The 25,012-nt window shown below is 41.3% G+C and overlaps 5 protein-coding genes across 5 annotated transcripts; 3 read left to right on the top strand and 2 right to left on the bottom strand.

The window, feature by feature from the left end:
• Nucleotides 1-1,625: 1,625 nt before the first annotated feature.
• On the top strand, nt 1,626-2,631 carry N7466_009422 (uncharacterized protein; the record flags this gene model as incomplete). Its single annotated transcript, XM_057168811.1, has 3 exons — nt 1,626-1,653; nt 1,726-1,769; nt 1,819-2,631. 3 exons carry the CDS (start codon nt 1,626-1,628, stop codon nt 2,629-2,631), a joined length of 885 nt encoding a protein of 294 aa, XP_057017517.1.
• An 8,388-nt stretch (nt 2,632-11,019) lies between these two features.
• Nucleotides 11,020-11,220, top strand: N7466_009421 (uncharacterized protein; the record flags this gene model as incomplete). Its single annotated transcript, XM_057168810.1, has 1 exon — nt 11,020-11,220. The coding sequence occupies one exon, from the start codon at nt 11,020-11,022 to the stop codon at nt 11,218-11,220; it is 201 nt and encodes a 66-aa protein (XP_057017516.1).
• A 2,583-nt stretch (nt 11,221-13,803) lies between these two features.
• N7466_009420 (uncharacterized protein) lies at nt 13,804-14,532 on the bottom strand (the record flags this gene model as incomplete). The annotated part of the gene is made up of 1 exon (XM_057168809.1): nt 13,804-14,532. The coding sequence occupies one exon, from the start codon at nt 14,530-14,532 to the stop codon at nt 13,804-13,806; it is 729 nt and encodes a 242-aa protein (XP_057017515.1).
• A 743-nt stretch (nt 14,533-15,275) lies between these two features.
• On the bottom strand, nt 15,276-17,351 carry N7466_009419 (uncharacterized protein; the record flags this gene model as incomplete). The annotated part of the gene is made up of 1 exon (XM_057168808.1): nt 15,276-17,351. One exon carries the CDS (start codon nt 17,349-17,351, stop codon nt 15,276-15,278), a length of 2,076 nt encoding a protein of 691 aa, XP_057017514.1.
• A 5,667-nt stretch (nt 17,352-23,018) lies between these two features.
• Nucleotides 23,019-24,286, top strand: N7466_009418 (uncharacterized protein; the record flags this gene model as incomplete). Its single annotated transcript, XM_057168807.1, has 3 exons — nt 23,019-23,072; nt 23,122-23,170; nt 23,244-24,286. The coding sequence occupies 3 exons, from the start codon at nt 23,019-23,021 to the stop codon at nt 24,284-24,286; spliced, it is 1,146 nt and encodes a 381-aa protein (XP_057017513.1).
• Between the last annotated feature and the right edge of the window lie 726 nt (nt 24,287-25,012).

Below are 25,012 nucleotides of genomic sequence, written 5' to 3'. Positions count from 1 at the left end.
GGCGAAAAGCGATCCTTTTACAGGCCAAACTTGTCCCACTACTAACGGTCTGTGCAACTCGAGTTCCTTACTGGGTATAACAACCTGCCGCTTGTTTCTTCCCTTCCCCCCATTTCCTACCACCTATATTCCTATATAATTAAATACCATCTGTATTGTCCTACCTTCTTGATCCAGCGTAGCCTCTGAACAGGTCGGCCTTCGGATTAGGGCACTTCACTGTACTAGGGAGTGTCTACATAATCAATACCTTATTTTTGGGCTAAAGTATAAACAGTATAAACCTCTCTATCTCTATCTATTTTTCCCTATCTTAATTTCAAGTTATTATAAGTGGGAAGATCGGGTGAGCACCAAAATTTCAATACAAATACCTCTAAACATTGAACCCGCGAAAAATGTTTCGTAATTTGTATTATATACTAACCCCTAGAATCAACTCCCAGACACTAAATATGTAGAGAGCACTTGAGTAAACCTTCCTTTGACTTTCCTCAAAATATGCCAATCATTTATTGCCTATCTTAGGTGAGTAATATTCTCTTGATTATATAATTTGGCCCCGTCCTTCACTTAATACCCTCACCGCTCAGACCCTTTACCCCGCTCTCCAAGGAGTCACAGTGCCGTTTTCATATGCCTAAAATGTGGATAGAAATTAGAAAATAGTTATGCAGACAACCTTAACTATGATCTAAAGGGCCCTCGGCAATTATTATCACATCTAGCTATAGGGTTTATGGATATTAAGCAGGTATATGCATAAGCCATGTGAGTCATGACAGAATAAGTAAAACTACAATTTAGACAGATGTTGATTAACAAATATGGTAAACATTTAAAAGTACTTTACTTGTAATCAAAACTCCATAAAGGAATATAAATATCACAGTTTACCTGTTATTCACAAAAATCTGATCACAGAGCCAGTTTCAACTTTCCTTTGACCTTCCATCTTGTCCTACAATCTTTTTAGTAAGTTTTCATTTACCTCCGCAATTATCCATGGAATATGTATACCGAATCTAATACACAGATAGCATTCAAATAAAAATGTGTACCGAATACCACATCCTCAAAATGATCGGTGGTGTGCCAAAGAAGGAGACGGAAACCGTCACTTGCGATAAAAAGCCTACGTCTGGCAAAATAGAAGACTGCCCTAACTACAAATTGGTTACATCTGGTTCGAGCCGACAAAAGAACACTCCTTTACCAGAATGGGCCAGGAAATGATTATCCTTGAGGTCCCTGAACTCCTGCCACCTGGAGGCTGGTAGGTACTTCAAATTCTAAAACTTATTTTACCGATTCTAACTGGGTCGAATTTTCAGACGGCTTACAATGAACTAGATCCTAGCCTCTAGGTCAATAAGTTTTTGATGTATTCTGTGGACTTGATTTGATTTTTTTGATTGATTAAACCATAATATGCATACTTCTAAAGGTGCTTAGCATTTGACATAACAAGGGATACTTCGAAGTTCGGACATCATATGATATATCACGTGAGCTTACTTTGAAATCAAACCCCTTATTTGCCACCAAAATTCGTGCCTCCTTTTCTTCTTTTAAATACCAGTTTCAACTTGCCTTTTACTCTCCAAATCTCTAAATCCAACAACATGAGAGCCTTGTGGAACTGGCTTCGGTGTATTTCTTCTAGGCTTTTAACCCACATGATATGCCTATATCGGCATATTCTTACTGCATTTCCTTTAACAGGGGGCCAGGGAGCACTCAAGGACGATGAAGAACATGTATTTCCTGTGAGTGAAAAACCATGCTACCTTTTAACAATACTAATTAAACTCAAAGCTCAATCGACCATCATCGGCCACTGATATCGACCGCTCAGACAACTCGCAGCTTTTGATTATCGGGATATCTGCTAAAGTCTATCTCTTGGATGGAAAGACTATCAGAAAGCTACCTCGCAGCGACAACGACATCCAAGCAATCCAGCGTGAAGCCATGATATATGATACTATTGGCCCCCATATCCGTATTGCTGAGTGTATATCTATGGGCAATAATGAATTTTGTCAGCATGTCGACATCAAATATTACCCCCATGGTGACCTTGCTGCATATATCCAGCAAAATTCCATCACACCTGAGCTTCAATCGAAGTGGTTCCACCAAATACTCGAGGCGGTTGTTACTATTCACTCTTTTGATGTTATCCATTCTGATTTGGCACTACGGCAATTTTTCATTGACGAGAATCTCGACCTACGCTTGGGTGACTTCAATTTTGCCCAATGCCCTGGGCACCCGGCTCTTGGTTATGAAAAAGCATCACACTGTTTACCTCGGGATTATGACCTACCGAATACTGAAAGTTCCGATATCTTTGCCATGGGGTCAACCCTATATGAGTTGGTTACTGGTAACATACCATACGGCGAGTTAAACATGCTGGAATCAAATGACCCTGATGTCGTCAAGGCACATTTGGACCGACAGCATGAGGTGATTGACTTTGAAATCGAAAGGCGATACAAAAACCATGAATATCCAGATGTCAGCAAGCTCCCGCATGGTTATCTAATACTGGATTGTTGGCGAGGAGATATCACTACTGCAAAGGAAGCGCTAGAGATTTATTTGTATAATATGAAGTCATAGAAATATCTTTATATTAACTGTCATTTTGTTATTCTATCTTTAACTGCTATTCCAAATAGTATATATCAACTTGTTATATTATATAAAGGATTACAGAGCCCTGGGTAATAAGAGAAACAGTGACCTGGGATTACGGCTTCGACCCTAGGGATCAAGGATCCGCCAGGCAATCGATCAGGTTTCCACCAAGGCCCGATTTAGAACACTACACGGGGTTGATAGTGTTAGCATATTGAATCATTTTAAATGCTGGACTGAAATCAGTAAGATTCGGTCTCTGAGTACCATCGACCTATAATTGAAAATCCACCCCTCTACTGTAACTATTGTTCAGCAGTCAGGTTTCCATGTTAAGCCTGGCCCCTAGATTTGACTACTATGTTCCTTCTTTTGTCCCCTTCATACTTGACGATACTATTACTTGAATTGGTTGCTTCTTTCTTCTCTCCTTATTTGAGTCAGGTATTGTACCTATCTTTGTTCACAAGGAAGTATCTAGAGGCGCAGTATCCGTCTAATAGAATTGATTTACTGGAATTTTAAGTATCACAGTTCCAGACCTGGCACGCCAATTCTTTCTAAATTGAGGACCTGCATGCATTTTTGGGTCTTTAAGTCTCCCTAAGAATGATTTTTCAAGGATGACAGATGTCTACTATAGTACTTAAAATTTTCTTGTCATAAATTACCTGTCATTAAGGAAATAGCAAACAAGATTTATCTACTTGATTTTACTTTTAGATACTACCCTTGTTCAGCTGCTTAATTAATCTAAGATGTCATAAATTGTCTTCTAGTATGACTTAGTATATAAAAACTATAGCTAGGTTAGTATTAAAGGCATCTAGTAGCCCTATTACTAAAGCCTAGTATTCATATGGTATCTTGCCCATTCCTTGAGGATGAGTATATTGAGCTGTCTCCCTGGATTGAACTGGTCCTTTTCTGGCTGGCTCGAGCCTACTGCAGAAGAGTCTACCTTATCTTTTTATTTCGAAGAAGATACACAAATTGAACAGGCAGTTCTCGATAAAAGCGTATCGGATCAAAACTCTGAAATATGGGAAACTTATCGTCAAAGAGGTGTACCATTGGGGTTACTCTTCCCCCAACGCACTGCTTCAATATCACGACTTGGTGAAGGGTACCAACCAAGGATGCCAGTAACCTTAATACCAGATTCATTCAATTGTACACCACCTTTGATGAAGTCATCTCAAGAGCCCGAAAGAATTGGTAAGTAAATATGAGGGACACCTTGTGGATATAAACACTGACCTAGCAGAGGTTTTGCGACCCATTCTCCAGGGCGGATTTCCAACGTGCACACTTCCGGTACAGATAATCACCGCCAATGGCAACAAGAGACTGTCATCTGATACCAGTACGAAAACAATGCCCTTAATCAATGTGTATCGACTAATCGAGTATGTCTAGTCCGTACCGCTATTCATAACTACTTTGAATACTATTAGTGGCCATCGTCAGGCATGATGGTTAGTGCACCTGGACTGTGATGCAGGACCCGCTAGTGTGGTATGGCATGAATATTGCCTAAGGCATTTAAGCTTGTAGATGCGCTCGGCGTATCAATTTAGACTCTATCTCAGCTCTCCTACTTTGTGAACTTATATAAAGAGTGATTGGGTTTAATGAGGATATCTGAATTGGGATTCCAATGAGCTAATGCCTAATGGTCTCTTTTCTGAACAGTTTCGCTTATGCTACTGATTGTCATACCAATATTTTCTCACCAACCTTCATTTATTACCAATTCTGGTGTAGTCTCTAAATGGAAAAGAAGAGTCACATCACCAGGTTAAGTATAGTAATATATCAAATATAGGGAGAGGGGAGATAGTAATTGGGTTTTTCCTTAAGGAAGGATAGCTCAAAGCTTGCTTCCTCTGGAGTCAAGTAAAAGTCTAGCTAGGTATGCAGATCATCTCTAGACTTCGACAAGTTCTTTCATTTAGCCTTTCCATATCCTACTTTGTTCTCTACATTTCTGTCTATAATATATTTTATCAATCTTCAAAATAGAATATATTCGGACCCTTACCAAAACCTATATAATAAGTGTTATATATAAAAAGGGTCGAAAGCTACATACGTATGGTTGCTTGGCTACTCCTGTTACTTTACTAAATAACCTCCGTTCTTTTGCCGCTTGTAATGTAAGAGGCTTAATCAAGATTTGAGTACGATTTCTTTTCTAGTTTACAAATACCTTTATAGAAAGAAGCCTTCTATGTATATAAGAATTCTCCTTTATTATTTTGCTTCTTTCAATTTTTACTTATCCACATCTTGGAGTACACAAGTCCACTGTCCTTTTGTCGGCATATTCCCGTCAATAAGCTCGCCACGACGGAAGGAGTAGAGCAACAGGAACAACTCCGCTAATTGCCCAATTTCACTCACTTGTTCTATGATCTCGTACACATATATAAAGCAAGGCCTGGATTCTGGACAACTCTGAGTACGCAGAGCTCAACCATGAGTAGTACACTTTCCAACTCAAGAACTGTTCGGCTAAGCCAAACTGCTGAATTGAACGACTATTACCGAGAGGTGATTAAGGGCCTAAGTTTGAAAACTCAAAGAGAAATATGCAAATTGATGCAAAAAAACTCAGGTAGGAAGATTCACATTCAAGCCGGACTTCTGTTAATCTAGTAATAGACAAACCTCTTGAGTTTCGTGACCTCTCACCTACCAGCCTATCTAATCTCTTTGCCTCCTTGAAACGCCTATCGAAACCAGAGCGACAAAGCATACAAGGTATGCTTAATGTTAGGGGCCTGGAGTATAGATATGAAAAAAGAAACGAAGGTATGTTAATTGAACTAAGACATGGAATTCAAATTAAATTATGACCCTTATAGAAAACGTGAAAATCCAGCTACCGGGCAGTTGAACCTTGGGAGTTGAACCTTGGGAGCTGAAACTTAGGTGTTTTGATTCGTTATTGAGGTATATTGGCAAGACTTTCCTTGGAGAGCAAATGAAATCAATTATTAATTGTGTTTAGTTCGATGGATTCTATACTTCAGACTTCGTCAGTAATAGAAAGATAGTTTTATTCTGGATCACATCCTGGCTAGTCTGGATAATCGGAGACGCTCTTGGCTGCTAATGCAGCTGAAAGAGCTTGGAATAACCTTTATTTAATTTTTAGAAAAGTATAAGAAGTAGGAAAGGGTAGATGAGTAGAAAAAATTATTGATTAGCGATGGAAGCCTTTCTTGAGAGCCTTGACTTTGTCCCGTACCTCTGGCTCTCATTTTACGTATTCGTTATTTGCTGTCTTATGTCCCTGTTTTACAGGTCGAATAATCGCAGACCACGTCCACTATCTACCTTGGACTAACTTAGAGCCTACCAACTGTATGTTGAACTATCCTAACTCTAAAATGGCTCACTGACCGAAAGTATCAGTCGCGAGGTTACTTTTTCCGGCATCACAACAATATGGATATTATGTCAAAATTTGTTTTTCTGCATAAGAGCAGGGGGATTCTAGGTGGCAAGGAATGCTAGAGTTGAAGCATTCAATGTGATGTTGAAGTCTTTGATGAACAAGGCTATGTTGTTATTGAATGCTATTTACAATGGCTTGATTAGTGACACCTAATGGTGTAGGGCACATGATCGTTGTTTGCGCAATATAAAAGTCCCCTCCTCCATGTCCATCCAAAGATTACTTGAGATCATTTCAAATCCTCCTTTAAAGCCAATACCATGTACAATGCACGAACATTGTCTGTCTTTGATATAGTTGACAAACAAAATTTTCATATATTTGATCATTGGGAACTGGGTTTTTTATGCCCAGTATATCGAGACCTGCTCTCTGTACCAGATGAAGCCTCCTCACACCGAATTATTCATTCGCTTCTAATTGTGCAGCAGAACCCTCAAACCAATCATACCACTCGCAACGACATTCAAAATGTGTTAGGAAGTGAATTCATGCACTTTCTGCTTAAAAATAAATGGAAGATATACGCGAGTTATGACGATGCTCTGAAGGATATAGAAAATGCCGCAGGAGATTGCGACCCTGCTTCATTATGTCTGAGGGATTGTGTAGACTGCTTCAGTTTTCTACTTCAAATGGGGGTGATCAGTCCATGCTACTATAGTAGTAATGGTGAAAGCTTCTTTTCCCTCTCACTTCTCAAGCCAGAGCTGATCATAGCTCAGCTTTTACTACACAATATGCCTCTTCAGCATATCCTCGAGCCTGCATATGCATCGAAAAATCATGAGGGCTGGTCAAATTTCCAGCTTGCAGCAAGAAACCCAAGTCTATTTTACATATGCTGGGAAAAGATTTGCTTATCAGGAATGGATATTACTCAGGCAATGGACCCTGATACTCTTTACAAAATTAGTCATTTTGCCACTCACAAGCTGGCTAGTGAAATGCTTTGTCGAGGGGTCGATCTTGTGTCGTTGGTGGAGCTTTATGGTTTGTCGTTTTGGCACAATATGATTCTCAAAAACCCAAGCTCTTCAGAAGTTTTCTCCTGGCTGGAAGAAAGAGGACATGGGCCAGCATATCAAAATAACTCTACTTCTCTAGCTCTCTTTGCTACTTTGAATGAACGTCCAGAGGCCGCATGTTGGCTACTGGATCGTAGTACAAGCATAGCAGAGCAGCGGGATTGTGCATTACTGGCCTGTGCCCGTCCTTCTGAACCTAGCACCCAAATTTTCGATCATATTATGAGACATCTAGCTCTCACAGATGAACTCTTTGGTTTCTTCCTTTGAAGTTCTAGCGCAGGTTTATTGACCAAAGTCATGAAGGGTATCATATGTATATACATGCCTACGTGATGATGAGCCTACTCCTTTTGTTTTTCTTCCTTCCTGCCCTTTTATTTCCTTTTCTTCTTAGCTTTAGCTTTATCTTTGAATGGACTGTTTCCGGTTATATAGACTTGCTTTTTAATATTAGATTGATATCTCTGATTTGCCTGCTTTTATGAAGCGCCTTACAACATTTCTTTAAGACAGAATTACTTTATTCGATTACTTCAGACAGTTCATATCATAACATACTTCAGACAAACTCTTTACTTACATTCTATATCTCTAGCTAGCTAGCAAGCAAGTTTCAAATGTAAATAGACTGACGTAAGACGTAAACATATAAAATATGAACTATTTTTCTTACTTAACAGGAATATCAGTCAATACATAAGGGAATAAACTAAAAACACCAAAAGGGGTACACATCTACCATCTAAAAATTTCCCTGATCCCCCAGAAAGAGATTAGAGCGTTTACTAAGTGATTCGGATCAAAGAGGCATTTTAGTATACCGCAAATTCCAAAGATCACAAGTTTGATATTATTGTGTAGTTACTAAGTAGAGAATATGAGTCTTACTACAGGATGAAATCTAGTAAATTATTGTGTATGGGGAATGTGAAAAATGTGGCTAATAGTTTTTTTGCAGGGAGAAAGTAGCCCAACTCCTATTGACTTTTAGCTAAATTGAAATTCAGGACTTATGGACCTGTGTTTGGCAACTTCTGTACAGTTCTATCTAGAGAAAGAGTTATTTTGAGTGGTTCTCAGTTTCTGTTAACCTATTTAGTGACTATATATATAAACTGTAACTATAAAAGGCTCTAAGATCCATCGACTGTTGTACCATTCTTGTTTCTCCCACATACCTCTCAAGTCTTTTCTGCTTTTACTTCAATCTTTTGAATCTTTCTACATCATGGATTTATCCACTGCCTCCGAAAGGCTACTTGATAGCCTTGATCTATGGAAAAGCAACAAAAAACCATGGGAACTAGTGAATAAGACAGTTATTCAAGCTCTGTCCCAGCCATTCGGTCAGCATAGTGCCATACATATGCTACAAGAGATACAGAATCAATATCATCCTATCAATCCTCATATCGCAGATCTTCTGCACGGTTCCTCCTTTATGGAAAAATTGCGCGATAAATGGAATATAAAAAAGAATGTCATCACCAGTCAAGACACTATTGTGAATATGTTCAGCAGCAAGAATTATTCCAACGACCTGCGACTGCTTGATTCATTTAACTGCGATTTGTGCTATGAGTTCATCAATGGCCAGGAGTATACTAGGGGGTACATCTTTGCTTGTTTTACCAGTCCAAATGCCAAAATGGGAGAAACACCTCTTCAAATCTTTTCACTCCCACGATTGACGCTTTTCAAGCTCTCAATCGTCAATGAAAGATGGTTTCGAGTATATTGGGAGAGTTTCCAAAATATGAGTTTACCTCCCATCGAGCCGATCGATATCGAAAGAATCTGCAGATTTGTTGATGTTGAGCTAGCGGATCAGCTATATCTCAAAAGTTTCGATCTGTCGAGATTTTTCCACGGCCAATGGTTTGGTTGGACTGGGATTATAGCTAGGGGAGATCCCGAAGCTATGCTAAACTGGCTTCTCAAGCATGGTTCTCTACCGCCCTCTGGATTCTTGGTGGAAGCAACAAATCGACTGTGTATTACTACAGTTCGGTGGACTTTGGAAAACATACGTGTGGATCTTAAGACTTGGAAAGACGCCGCATCTTTAACAAGCTTTTTGATGGATGAGAAAGTTGTCCCAATACTCGAGGTTATCCTACAAAATCGACATGAGGAGATGCCAAATAATTCAGAGGTAACTGGTCAATTCTCTCAGGATCTTCTGAATGACATTGTGGAAATCGCATGCGGTCGTGTCTTAAATCATGACTCAAGATGGAGCGTTACCCAACCCATGATTGAAAAAATAACGACTGGGAAAATCCTCGCACTTGGTAATGAAGCATTTGATGTATCGGATTTGATTGTTCAGACAAAGGCAGCAAAGCTTGATCAAGTGACAATTATGCTGGAAAGTTTTATAACAGATATGCAGGAAATATGAGTATTCTTAGTGAATTTGTTATTTTGATAGTATCAGAGAATCAGACTATCCTCAAATTACCTTCCTATCCCATTACCCCTATGATCTATCTCCCACACTAATTATATATAAATATACTAATAATTTATTATTTATAAGACACATTCAGCTTTTCAGAATCTCAGCATATCGAAGTAGATAGATCATATACTTATTGAATCTGTAGTTCAGGTAGTTAGTTTATATCTTTAGTTAGTAAGAAGGTTCCTAGGGTCCGAATACTCCCCATTTTCACCTAGTATTCATTATACGTTCATATATGCAAGGTTGAAACTTATGTGGATTTCACGTAATAGTCTTAAAGTAAATTGATGATGAAAAATCAAGTAGTTTTATTCTTTGATCTTAATTCTTATTTGATTTGTTAAAAACAGTAAACATATCCATAATTAATGATATTATAGTTAGTAAATCCCGATCCGGAAAAAAACTGCATAATGAGTATTAATGACCCTGATAATTCCAAGGATACCCAGAATCGATTTATCGAAGTCAATTCATCTCTAGTCCAGCAACTTTCGAAAACCCTGGAATATTGTCAAATTTATGCCTTAAAGCATTCAGATGATGTATTCCTAAAAGAGCAATAATGCTAGTTGTAAAATTTTTAACCGAAATCTAGCGAATCGAAGGAAAGAAACAGTCAGCCTAGTCAAAACTTAATGGATACTATTTAAGTTCACTCATTTCCCGAGTAAAGATTTTCAATCAAGGAATACTGACCCCTTTTACCTTTTTATTGGTATAAAATCCCCTTCCCCTTCAGGTTCTCTCTACGTCTCAGAATATCCTTCAAATTTTTTCATGTGGAGCACCCAATCGTCAAACGTTGTTTATACCCAAAGGACTCTTGATCTGTTCTTATTATAAGGTATGCTTAGTATAATTTTAGTCTATGGAGAGATCTATCAATTGGAGTATCTATTTAAAGCCTATGAATACTTACTATTCTATATCAGACAACCTTGAACGAAGCATTAGATCTTTCTCTTCATTTGATCTCGACCTGCAAACACCCAGCCACCTTCAACCTTGAAATGGACCCTCTTCTACACCCAAACTCGAGTTTGGAGCATTATGTATTCTGGAAATCACAAGTTTGTCACGAGAACGGAGGTGAAATGGTCGAAACTTGGAACCCAGCAGAAAGATATCACAATCCTGCACGGCAACAATATCTTCAAAGCGTTGTTTTGCATCGTGCAATGTGCTTTTCTGCAAGAGATCAATTCTTTTCAGTTGAAGATATACTGCAACACCATGTTTTGAAATTGCTTAGCGACAAGCAACATTTGGACGCTAGCAAGAAGTGGACCTGCTGCTATGTTAAAGTAGGCATTGCCGGGGAAAAAGGAAAACCTGGAAGAGAATTCTTCGAAGTTATCATACTTGGGAGGTGCATGAGGATAACTGGACATCCTTGGACAGCGATGGGGGAGCTTGTGACCCTTCCCGGTTTCCCTAATGCCTTACTCCGCCCGTCTGGCGATGATGGAGGTGGTGGTGATGATGGTGATGGTGATGACGATGGTGATGATGATGGCGATGATTATGGCGATGATTATGGCGATGATGATGGCGATGATGATGGCGATGATGATGGCGAAAGCGATGATGAGGAGATGCTTTAACCAACCTGGTTCCAAGATCATGGTTATACCTACACTGTTCCACGCTCCATGTCCTGTTGCTTGTATTGCCTGTCGTCAACCTTAAAGTACTTAAGGTTGACTCTTCTTTCCTGTTTTCTTTCTTTCTCTTTTTCTCTCCTATCTGTCTTTTTCTTAAGTTTCTAGGACCTTAGTATAATATTATTATATCTTCACTTGCCATATTATACTACATAGGGTTCCAAAAGTCTGTACCTACTTCAAATTTTTGTTTTTCTGCATAAGAGCAGTGGGATTCTAGGTGGCAAGGAATGCTAGAGTTGAACGATTCAATGTGATGTTTCTGTCGAATTTATGCCTTTAAGTATTCAGATGATGAATTCCTAAAAGAACAAGAATGCTAGGTGTAAAATTATTAACCGAAATCTAGCGAATCGAAGGAAAGAAACAGTCAGCCTAGTCAAAACTTAATATGATGCGATAGCAAGATATATACTCTTAATTGATACTATTTAAGTTCACTCATTACCCGAGTAAAGATTTTCAATTAAGTAATACTCACCCCTTTTACCTTTTAGGTAGCAACAAATCCCCCTCCCCTTCAGGGCCTCTCTGTGTCTCAGAATATCCTTCAAATTTTTTCACGTGGAGCACCCAATCGTGAAACATTGAACTTAGAAGATTCTGTTTTCATACCAAAAATGATTTCCTCCTCATCAGCCCGGAAGCCAACCAACCGTCTTCCTATAAGCTGTGAAGAATGTCGGAGAAGGATTAGGTGTTCCCAGGACGGGCGTCCATGCACTAGCTGTAAGAACCGGGGAAGAGGCGCTGAAGGATGTATTTACGTCGCCAACGTTCGCCTACCTAGTAGGCAGTCATTGTCTAGGAGTATCATGTGATGATTCAAGAAGGGCATGAGTTTTCTTATGTGACCAACGGGATCGCTCGGGTTCTCCTCTATGTTCCCCGCAGTGATCCTAGTACACTCAAATACTTTTTGTGTGATCCCAACAGCGGGATATGTTCCGAAGACGAGAATTCTTTCCAGCAGCCCCTAACTTCCGTTGCACGGACTCTATGCTTATGTTTGATGGCTTTCCACTCACCCATGCGCGGCCAGGAATGGAGGAATTCTGTGCGACCTGATCTTCGTATTTGGGAGACTAGTTTTGACCACACTCGTTCTCAATTCTCCAATACAGAACTCCAGCAGATTACTATAAATTCTGATAGTACAACTATAGACTTCCTAAGTCCAGAATCTGGCTCATCTTACGCGCTACCGTCATCTCCACCAGATTCGACCGCAACAGGTGGCCGTCGAGTGCCTACCAGATCTCAGGCTACCTGTGCACCTCCTGATAAGCAACACCGTTCCTAGTTACTAGAGCTATCTGACTCCGATCCGAATCACACAGCAGGAAGGAAGCGTGGATTCAGTGAAGTCATGTCCTCGCCGTCTGCCCGATAAGCTACTCGTCACGAGTCTAGTGAAAACCAAGGCAGTCAGTTACGGCGCCACAATGCACAGTTCTGTACATAGCGTTGTTTTCTTGGGCTACAAACTAGAGGCATTTTGGATGACCATTGCCCAAACATAATACTCCATCGTCAAGGCAGAGATAGCTTGAAGCATCTCATCACATCAGAGGATCTGGTAAACCTACTTCAAGCAGAATTAGACGAAAATATTGACCGATGTATACCTTTTGGAAGGTGCGGATCATATGGTGCTCCCTTCAAATTGACCTGTGCCGCATATGGCTATACTGTCATCGGGAAAGGAACCACATCGGAATTGTGGAAAGAGGTCTCCGGGGAAGCGCTGATGTACCAAATCTTGCGGAAAGCTCAAGGGTCGGCGGTGCCCGTTTTTTTGGGCACACTTGACTTGGTGAAAGTTTACTTTCTTCATGGAGCCGGGGAAATCCGTCATATGCTTATCATGGGATGGGGTGGCGAAAGCATATCTACGATGGAGCTCTCACCTTGGCTTCGCGAACAGATCCGCAAATCTTGCAAGGAAATAAAATCTTTCGGAATTGTCCACGAAGATCTTCGGCGTGATAATATCCTTTGGAATAAGGAGCTAGGACGAGCTTTGATCATTGACTTCCATCGCTCTACTTTGAACTGCCGACCGAATCGGCAGCCACTCCAAGCCGCAAAAAGACGACGATGTGGAGCAGAGACAGCAACTACAAAACGTCTTCGTGTCCATACAAGTACGATGTGCTCAAAGGGAGGGGGGGAAGCTCGAGGATTTGTATAAAAAGAAGCAGCACAGAAGGAAAAGACCAAGAAAAGGAAGGACCCGTTGCTACCTGACAGCCAGGGCAGACTTCAGTTACAGATCTAATAGAGCACTTGAGAGTGAAGCTATATAAAAACCAGACTATCATTCATAATTTTCATCAATTGATGTAACTAAAAAGCAGATATGGAGATAAGAGATAACAAACATATATAAATATAGCTTCTTCTTCTTATTATATTATGATATAATATACATGTAAACTAGCTATAGAATTTTAGATCTAAAATTACTATAAAGCTTCAAGAATACTTGAAAATCTATTTTTTATTTCTCAAAACTACTCATCAGTGATCACTAACCTCCTCTACCAATCGTGGTTCACGACACTCTTGCTCCGAGACCAGTTTCTCGACATCAGAGCCAGGCTGCGGTACTGGTTCAGCACCAGTACCAGGGGAATAGCGGAGATATTCTGCCCAGGATGCACGGCGATGCTCAGAGTACATAGCAAGAATCAAAGCTCGGCGGGCGTCATGACTAGAGAGGGCGGGGAGGCTGTTACGCAGCTCGGAGCGGAATGCGGTAGTGAGTGTGACCATCACAGAGTTTGATATGGAGGAGTTAAGGCGATAACATACTCGGCTCTGATTCCAACATCCGCGGCAGCGATTTGAAGGGTCACTGTGTAGGCATTCATCAAGCGCATCGGCTTGAATCTCAGGCGCGGATAAAAGTGCCATAAGACAGGGAACACAAGGAGGAGCACAAAAGCTTTGGGCGGTAGATTGGTTGATATAGCTGCTTATAGTTCTGAGCAAGCTACTAGGGGGGCCGCCCACCCAGAGCATTGACTGAGGCATATTGGCGAAAAATATATTATCCGCTGTGAACAGTCGAGAAAGGAGGGTTCGGGCACCGCGGCGAAGGTCTCGAGCATAGCTAATGCACATCACATCGGTTTGTGGGTCCTGTCCTGCTGATATCGCAAGTGCGCGGTAATTATCTAGAAGATATTGAACGATATCAAGGTGGTCACGATATCGGGGACCAGGGCTAGCCCAGGGAGAAGACATCTATGATAGAAGTATTAGTATAGAGAGGGAATAGAGAATTTGAATTTACCTTGATATCAAGAGATGGTTGAAGAGACACGAGGAACGAGTCTACGAGGGAAGGAGGGCGAGGGCGAGGACGTAATATGATAATATTGACTCTTGAGTAGTAGAGTACTGCAGCCTGCAACTTGCAAGGAAGGAAGAGGAAGAAGAGAAAGAGAGAACAAGCTATCAAGAGAAGATGGAGTGAGAGTAAGCTCACATGACCAAACAATTATAACTGCATGTAGTCAGAATATATGCATATGAAGTTAGAAGCAGGGCATGCAGATCAAGTAACTTCTAGACTCGAGTATACAGCCAGGGCCAGGGTCAGGTGATGGGCCGCCGACCTAAGGCAGCAAGGCTGCAATGCCAAGACTGAAAATCTTTGCAGAGATCACGGTCAGATTTCAAGATCGCTACTTTCCACCACGCTTACAACCCCCATAGTTGGTTTTCAGGTCACCTTTACCCTTCTTGGTTCTAGTCTACTAATTCATGAATCTGGATTTAGCTTATCTACTATCTTCTACATAAATTATATACATAAATTATTATTACTGAAGTCCTGAGTTATAAATAAGGAGAATTCACTTTCGCATTATCGCATAAATATAGAATTTTCTGTTGAAGAAAACCTAACTAAAAACTCAAGAAAATCAAACAGAAAATCAAACAGAAAATCAAAAAAAAAAAATATAAACACATGCTTTAAACATTTAACCCATTCTAGCTACTCGTCTATTATTCGCATGATAAGACAATTCCGAATTCTTAAGCCTTAAACGACTTATCTCGCGCTGAAGTTGTTCTACCTTAGTAGATGCTATTACCTCAGAAGGTTTCTGTTGATATGCCGGATCGCGAGCTATGTTGTTGCGGTATGTTTGGCCACGCTTGCTTTTGTTTTTCTTGTAGCCACGACTGGGCTCACTTGAAGAATCCAAACTCTCAGCAGTAACTATGCGGAAATCTTTCATAGGCTCCTTATGGTGTCCATCACTGCGATCCTTAGCAACCAGCCGGGCATTTCGCATAGGCTTATTATGACCTTTAGTAACTGGGCGGAGGTTTTGTATTGGCTTATTGTGAGGTCGAAGTTTTTGCTGTTGGTTAGTGTGTTTGCTGCGATATCTCTGACCTGGAATAGTTGTGGGCTCATCGGAACTATCACTTTCGTCGTCACCATCTTCACTCTCTTCATTATCAGTAGCATCATCATTTACTACCTCTACCCCATATTTCTCAAGATAAGAGAGCTCTGATTCTTCAGCCTTTTGATATATAACCTTATCACCATCCAAGGCCGGGCCTTTAGTAATACGACGAATAAATGACCGTCCTTCAAGTGTAGATAGACCATCTCTCCATTTAACCAGAATACGAGTCTGTGGGTAGATTGCATTCTTTGCGGGTTCAATCAAGTCAAGAGGATCAAGGCCATCTTCATCATCATCTTCGACTTTCCAGCCAATACCAATGATATCTTCCACATTCTGTCGGGTATACATCCAAACTTCCTCTTGGTTCCCGTCCATTGACTCCACAATTCGAGCAGTACCGCGTGTTTTTGTTGTTAAAACGCGTTCGACCTTGCTAGGATCAGAGCTCTCAGTTGAGCCAGCGCGAATACGGTAGATTGGAACAGACCGATCTCCATAGCGTACAAAGATCTGAGAGCCAGTACCTTTAGGCCACCAATACAGAACTTTAGCTGAACTTAGTCGGCGCTGTTGGTTTATAGTTCTTGCCTCTAGAGCATCAAGCCCTGTTAGCTCAATCCCAGTATCACTTTCACTGTTTGACTCTTCTGATAGATCTCCCTGGTTATTGTTAACAGATGAAAAATCAGCTTGCTCATTATCACTAATGAAAAAGATTTCCTCCGTGAATTCAGGGGGGCTATCTGCAAAATTCATAGCCCATTCTTGCTTCATATTCCAGTCCCAAGGAAGATGATGTCTTTGATTAAAGAGCTTGATCAAAAGCTGGGTATTTCCAAAGTCGAGCCAGAATTGTTGAGCTGTATCGGTATTTCTAGCCTGTTGATGCCAAGTTCGAAATATATCATTATATCCTCTTTCTGGGACGGTGCCAGTATTGACATCTGTAACGTTATTTGTCCTATTGGCTTTCCGGATTTTTGCATTGAGCCCTTGAAAAAATTTCAGACACTGATCATATTGAGGTTGATCAGTATGAAAGAATCTTTCGATCATTATTTGCGACTGTCTCGAAGTTTCGGTTTTTATGATTTCTCTAACCCAGGAACCGATTGGAGCTAATTTGTCCTCGTCCATTTGATCGCCTGTATCTGAAAGCTCGCCATCGGAACTCGTTTCATTGCCTGAGTCATAACTTCCTGCGTTCGGGGCGAAGTCACCTTCCTCAGTTTGATTTCTAGCGAACCTGATCTTCCGCTCTGGGGCCTTTCCTTTTCCCCCTAAAGATCCAGGTTGTGGAGTATCCTGTGAAGAAGCCCCGGACAAGGAAGATTTATGTGCAGACGAGGTGGCCTGTGTTGATATTTGTGTTGAGGGTCCGATATATGGTGATTCTGGTGTGGGCTGTGTTGGCTCCCATGTAGCTAGTGGTGATTCCTGTATAGAAGAAGTGGCTTGTGGTGGATCGTTTAAAGAGGTTCCAGCTGGTGGTGATTCATCTAGTGGTGATTCCTCTAGTGGCGATTGCTCTGCTGGCGAGTCAAAGTCGTCTTCATCGGGGGCCGGCGTTTGTATCTCCCGTGCGTCTCTCTGACGCTTATCTCGAGACTTCTTCTTAGTTTCCTGACCCATAGTAATAGATAATCAGTTATGTCTTTTCTGACTAATGACTTATAAGATCTGTGATTATAACAATAATTGATATTGAGTGTGCCGGTGCTAGTTTTTAAGTACAGTGTACTGGCCATAATCGAGATTACAGTTCATGGCGCCATAAATAATGTCGCAGCAACACTGACGTATTGTGGCAGCCGATATCGGCCGCTATAGATTTTCGTGTCATAAACAATGTCGCAGTTGACGGAGCGGACCAAGTCGCACCATCATCCCAAAATTATAAGATTCCTAGCATAATGAAACCACCAGTAAGAAACTTGAAATCATAAGAATCAAGATTCACATGAAAAATGATGAATGATCTTAATGGGTGTGACCAGCGTCACCTCAATTTGAAATGAACACCTATAATGATTTTAAAAATAAGATAGTTATACCAAACTCATGGTCACCAAAGATAGGAAGAAAATATATAAATATATTTGTTGATTTATTTAATAAGGTATTTGATAATTAGGTCATGGTCTCATGGATTGACCAACGTGCCCAATTAGGGAACTTTTTCTAAGTCAGAAAGAGTTTATTATTCACGTAATTAAGAGTAAATTTAAACTATTTATATGTTAAGTACAATTGGCGCTTTGTGTTTTGGCTGCTGTCTTCTTCTTCTATCTTTCTTTTCCCAAGGGCTGTATCATATTTTCTTACATAGTCCTTAAGATCATCTAAATTTTTCTCAGCCATAGGGCCCCCTGTACTCCTGCTAAAAGGATTTTTTCGTCTGAGAACAATCAATAATCGCTCTTCCAAAGTTCTGGTATATGTTTGGTTGATGTCTGGTATCCCTAAGCCAAAATCGTCTATGAGGAGAAAAACATGATCCCTAGAGAGATTACCAAGAAGGGAACGTAGTGCTGGCCCTCCTCCGAGGAAGAACTTATAGTAAGCCCTAGCTTCAAACATCCAAATGACAATAACCTCTTTCTGTGACTGATTCCAAAGGTGAAATATATCCTTTGCCGACCTTGATGAAGATATAAACGATTCACGCTCCATCTCGGAGATGGAAGATAGATCTTCAAAGCCCGGAGCAAGTGGTAATGATGGCTCAGGACTTCCAGTTGGGTGAGTCTCTAACATTACATCTGGTGTAGATACTGAAGTATCTCGCTGATCTGCAATATACTGAAGTCTAGAGTACTCGCTTGATGGGCTACCAGCTTCAGGCTCTATAACCTGTAGAGCCCCAACCTGGTGTACCTCCAAAGACACCTCATCTAGACTCATATCTGAAGCTAGGGAAGGCTCCCTTAAAGCTCCGCTATATGTATCCATACTGTGTTCAGAGTCTGGATTTGTATTATCTGGAATCCGAACACCTAGTCCACCACTAGGGGACTCTGGGTCGTTTGTCAGAATACCTCGAAACTCATAGCCGAAGAATGAGAATAAGATATTTCTCATCACACCAATAGCCGTAGGACTTTCAGAAGGTGGTTGGTCTAAGTCAAATATATGATGAAAGAAGAGGTACTTTCTTTGTTGCATATATTGCTCTCGCGTTGGTCGGTTGAACCTCCGTTTGGCCATATCAGGTTTATGGTCTGTAACATAGAGGGCTTTATCAATCGCCTGTTCCTGGCCCTTTGGGATGGTACGTAGGAAGCTTTGTAACTGTCTTGATGCTGTATGTAGTTTCGAATCTTGGATCTCATAGAATGCCTCTTTACATAAAGAAGACAGGAAATCCTTTGCTATGACTCTGCTGCTGGTCTCAATTCGAAGGTTGGTGATTTGATTTGATTTGAAGCCCAGACGTTGTGCTAAAAGAGCAAGATTCCCCAGGTTCAAAGCCTCAGTAGATCCTTTCCGGTTATCTTGAGAACGGGGCTGTCGGTAGGTAAAGTGCCTAATTGCAAAGAGCCAAAGCTGTAGCATAGAAATAGTAAACGAGTTTACTGTCTTTGATACTCTGGTATAGCTATGTTCAGACTTTTGAACATCTAGAAACCCGAGAGTAACAGGAAACTTCCAATGATAGAGCATCACCTTATGAAGGCTTCTACCTTTAAAGGGTGGGAATAAACGGCGGATGGCCCAGGCAGGCTCGTCTAGAAATAAGGTATCCCGAGCTAGTGTATTAAGTGATAGAATTCTTCCAGGGATTGAGAGAAGACTTTGTAAAATCACCTCTCTCTCACCGACCCCGGATATATGGGGAAATATCAGACCTGTCTGAGTAAGTTCCGTAATCTGGTCCCGGTCTAATAGAGATGATTCGGGCATTAAGCCCTCGAGAAGCTGGACTGATACAGCATCTATAAATGATCCAGCTGGATCTTGAAATATAGAGGACCAGCCTGTATACATTTCATTTAGGTATTGGCACAATATCTAGGTTTGTTAGTACCTATCTATATATATATAGATATTTCACCTAGATCACACATGCGGAAACTTACTTCTGGAAACTTCAATGCCAGCATCCTTTCAATCTGGGTTGTTTTAAGAGGCCTCCATAGCCCAAAAAACGGTAACAACTTATCAAGGCTAGTAAGAAGATCCTTATTAAGCTGTAAGCGCTTAATATCTTCCCTCTTACCATTTGATGCCAGCCTTGCCCACCACCTTTTCTCTTGAATATCATTCTGAGAAAGTTGATAAAGTCTGAGGGTACGATATATTTCACCATCTGTGAACTCCAAGCTTTTACCTGACTCCTCCCTTAGCTGTACTAAGGTCTCTGGTGATATAGCTTTTGAAGTTTTGATTTAGTGACCTTTTCACACTAAAGAAATAAGAATACTAACCATCTGAATATAGATCAACTAACCAAGTCCTTATACCAAGCCGATCAGCAGCATACACACGGTGTCTTCCGTATATACAGTTTAGCCGAACATCAGTATTGAAAATAAGATAGTGCTGATTTGTTGGGTCTCTTAGTTGATGAAGTGTGAGATTTGATTGTGAGAGAGCTGCGTGAAATGTTTGCTCGTCTATTAGTGCAGCGATTTTGTGCTCTGGCTCAAGGTTACTGCAACCTTCAATTTGGAAGATGTTCATAAGTCTGGAAACATTCCTTTCATCTAATATTCGAGTTCCAAGCAAAGGAGTTGGTTCAAATTCGAGGTAACAGGACTCGATAATTGCAGATCCAAGAAAGAACTGAAGCCTGTGAGCAGCAAGTATATTGGTTTGCTGGCCAAGAGTGTTTTGGAAAGAGTCCATTGTAAGTTGATAGTCTGAACTAAGGGTTTGGTTGTGATTTAACTACTTTCTACTGCGACACTGTTTTTTATGTTGCAGCATAATAATTAAAACAGACTAGTGCCCTAATTGGCTTTCTAAGGTAATAAATAGGCTAGGAAATAACAGAATTCTAAACAGACTTATATCAAGATTCAAAACTAAAATGGGCACAAACACAAAGAGAGCTACAGTGCTCCCTAATTCTTTATGGAAAGAAGATAGTGGATATCAAATTAGCCGCCCTGCGAAAATACTTGATAAGAACCATACTCACCGTCTAGGGATTCCAGTGATTCCAAGCGAAATTCGACAACAATCGGAAGATTCCAAACATAGCTCACTCAAAGATTACCACAGGTCATTCCAAATTGACCAGGCCGGGCCAGGAGTTATTGCGTTGAAAGACTTAGAGAATTTACCAAGCTGCCTCATCAAACAATCTGAGGTCCGAAGATCTAGATATATTCGAAATCTTAAAGCTAGTGGTCACAAAAACATCATATCTCTAATCGACTTCTTTCAATCAGACCAAGTTGTTTATTTGATATACGAATATGAGCATATGGCAATTACTATCGGTTGTGTTGCAGGGACAGTTTATTTCAATGAAGCCGATATAGCAACAATCTGCAAGGAAGTACTTGATGGGCTGAAATATATTCATTCGGAGCTGAAGGCGTTATATGGTCTCCTAAGCCTGAGTAATATTATTCTTACTTCACAAGGACAGGTAAAGCTTGGTATGTTCTAAGGTTTTCTAGTAATCCTTTACCATCCAAAACACCTTGATAGGCTCAAGTCTACTCTGAGCCATTCTAATTTCTAATATGGTGATTTTTAGCAAATATCGGGGAATGTCTGTTAGCGAATGACTCTTCATCCACTGCATTTCGCAAAGATATAAGAGATGTTGGAGCAATAGTGGTTGAACTGAGCGATCGTGGTACCTCCCTCTCTGACCATGTGAAAGATGATAATATAGAATCCCTTTCACGGTTAGCACGCTCCTTTGTACACAAAGCAAAGACAGAACCATCTATTGAGCCATTGATGAAGGTAAGCTTAAAGTCTCTTTTTGTCAATAAAATTTCTAATTGATTTTATATAAAGGATGAATTTTTACAACTAGCAAATCCCGGCGGAGCATGGAGTTTAAAACGCCATTACTTTGAGACTTTGCCTTTCGGAATTCGTATTGGAAGCCATATTACAGACTAATATAGCCGAATTAGATAGTCAAATTTTCTTTAGGCCTTGGTTTTAATTCGAAAGTAAACAAAATTTGCTTTGATTCATAATATTCTATATCCTACTAGTAATGGTAGAAATATAACATGATAGGTAGCTTGAAAAAATGAAAATGGAACATTGAAAATAAAAAGGAAAAAGGGAAAAGGAAAAAAGTAAAAAGTAAAAGGCAATCTCCAAAAGGAGTGAATATTTCACCTCACATGCTTCAGGTCTACCGGTAGCCCCACCCTGCCTTAATAGCAGACCTCCCAGATCCCAGGGGCAGAGAAACATTCTCAATCTCCAAGCGGCGATAGTAGTAAACTCCATCTTTATACTCTTTTCTGAATACTTGAGCTCTTTCAATAGCTAGATCATCTTCATCATAGGTTTTACCGGCATTATTAACAAAACGAAAGATATTTGTACTGCGACGAGCATCATAACTTTTGGAATGCATGCATACCCATCCCGCTCTTAGTTTCCAGTCGGTGTCGAAAATGATCTTATCCAAATCTGATTGTGGGAGACCAGGTGAAGTTTCAAGAGTAAAAGGCAGGTTGGAATTATATTCTTTGCTAGCCTTATGCTTCCAGGCTACCCAACCAAATATTAGTATAGCCCTTGGCTTTTGACTTAGATGGAGTCTTACGTATAAGTGCATGAATAAACTTTCTCATTATTAGTTTTATTCTTTAACAGAAGTTGGTAAATATTATCAGGAATAAGGAAATTGAGTATGAAAGAGAGCCTTGGAAAGGAAGAGGGACAGTGTAAAAAGATACAAGGCATATAAGGTCCTAATAATTCCAGAAATTACACGGGTGTAACTTGTGAAGAGATCAACCTGCAGCATATAAAACGGCTCCCTAAAATATACAACCGCAAACATCGGGATTGATTACTATGCGGCAAGGTGATTATTAATAAATGATGCCTAGGTATTTATAGCACGCCTTTAGGGGGAAAGGGTGGAAAAGATAAATCACTCTAGGGAATCAACAACTTTTAAAGGCACAAAGCTCAAGATGAAGTGGTATACTGGGGTTAGACTATGGGTGAAGAATAGGTTAGTGAATAGCTCTGATTTAAATTAATTATTAACCAGCTTTTTCAGAACAGGAGATAGAATGACAGATGATTATCAACCGCTCATCGATACTTCTCCGCCGACCTATAGTCAATCACAGCTTGAAACCAATGCAGAGCGACTTATTTGTCGCTCTTGTCTTCAACCACGATCGAAATCATACCGTATGGGATATAGCAGATGGAATAGTATTTACCCACTTGCTTTTCCTAGGGATGGGGACTGCTCAAGAAAGAAATGTATTATAAGACGGAGCGAAATGGTTAGAATTCCAGAGCTTGAATAATATTTGAAGTATAACTAAGAAAGGAAATAATATAATGATGGCGGAATAGAATACACAATAGAGGAAGTACGGCTCTGGCAGTGGCAGGAAGCACGGCTCTGGCAGGAAGCATGGCTCTGGCAGGAAGCATGGCTCTGGCAGGAAGCACGGCTCTGGCAGGAAGCACGGCTCTGGCAGGAAGCATGGCTCTGGCAGGAAGCATGGCTCTGGCAGGAAGCACGGCTCTGGCAGGAAGCATGGCTCTGGCAGGAAGCACGGCTCTGGCAGGAAGCATGGCTCTGGCAGGAAGTATGGCTCTGGCAGGAAGCACGGCTCTGGCAGGAAGCATGGCTCTGGCAGGAAGCATGGCTCTGGCAGGAAGCATGGCTCTGGCAGGAAGCACGGCTCTGGCAGGAAGCACGGCTCTGGCAGGAAGCATGGCTCTGGCAGGAAGCACGGCTCTGGCAGGAAGCATGGCTCTGGCAGGAAGCATGGCTCTGGCAGGAAGCACGGCTCTGGCAGGAAGCACGGCTCTGGCAGGAAGCATGGCTCTGGCAGGAAGCACGGCTCTGGCAGGAAGCATGGCTCTGGCAGGAAGCATGGCTCTGGCAGGAAGTATGGCTCTGGCAGGAAGCACGGCTCTGGCAGGAAGCATGGCTCTGGCAGGAAGCATGGCTCTGGCAGGAAGTATGGCTCTGGCAGGAAGCACGGCTCTGGCAGGAAGCATGGCTCTGGCAGGAAGCATGGCTCTGGCAGGAAGCACGGCTCTGGCAGGAAGCATGGCTCTGGCAGGAAGTATGGCTCTGGCAGGAAGCACGGCTCTGGCAGGAAGCATGGCTCTGGCAGGAAGCACGGCTCTGGCAGGAAGCATGGCTCTGGCAGGAAGCACGGCTCTGGCAGGAAGCACGGCTCTGGCAGGAAGCATGGCTCTGGCAGGAAGCATGGCTCTGGCAGGAAGCACGGCTCTGGCAGGAAGCACGGCTCTGGCAGGAAGCATGGCTCTGGCAGGAAGCACGGCTCTGGCAGGAAGCATGGCTCTGGCAGGAAGCATGGCTCTGGCAGGAAGCACGGATCTGGCCTTGTAAGGAAGCTTACCTGCCCCATGATTATTGACAATTCCGCCCCCATTTCTACGACAGGGGAGCAGAAAACGGTGTCGCAATATCACCCTCGCAGAGATAATGCTAGAATTCAATTTCATTAGGCGAATAATCAAAATCTAGCTAATTTAAGATAACTATTCAGCAGTGCTCTCAGCTATGTCTGGATAACATTCATCAGGAAATGTGGGAGTCCCCTGTAGGAACATCAGAATTTGACCCAAAGCATCGGAGCATTGAATGGATCGAGTCTGGTGCCACTCAGAGATAGTCATCCAGCCTAGGGCCTCTTGTTTATGATGATCAATAATAGTTTGAGCTTCCTCGATAATTATATGTTGCTTTTGAATCTCTTTCGCTGCATCTTCAGCGGCCTTCTCATAATTTTGTACTTGAACTTCAACCGATCTCAACTTTTCGGCTAGTTCAAGATTCCTTTCCTGTAGTTTTGTAATTATATCCTGCTCCTAATACACATCATAAGCTTTTGGCCTCAGGTCTATTCTTGTGGATTTACCTTCACGGGTCGGACTGCACGAAAAGTCTTCCCAACACCTCTTTGTAGAAGCATGTACGCCCCAACCGAGTGTTTACTTAGATGCTTTTGAAAAAGAGGCTTTAAAGTAGGATCATTTATCTCCCACTTATATTCCATGTCGTCGCCGTTTTTCAGTCGGACATCTGACGGTTTGACTCTTATTCCGACTGCCTCCCCTATTCCAAATGTTAGTAAATAAAT

Source organism: Penicillium verhagenii, assembly GCF_028828195.1.
Source record: "Penicillium verhagenii strain IBT 33310 chromosome Unknown utg000009l_segment0_segment0, whole genome shotgun sequence".
NCBI classification, from domain to species: domain Eukaryota; kingdom Fungi; phylum Ascomycota; class Eurotiomycetes; order Eurotiales; family Aspergillaceae; genus Penicillium; species Penicillium verhagenii.
The sequence above is the reverse complement of the archived record's forward strand: the minus strand, read 5'-3'. Positions and strand labels throughout refer to the sequence as shown.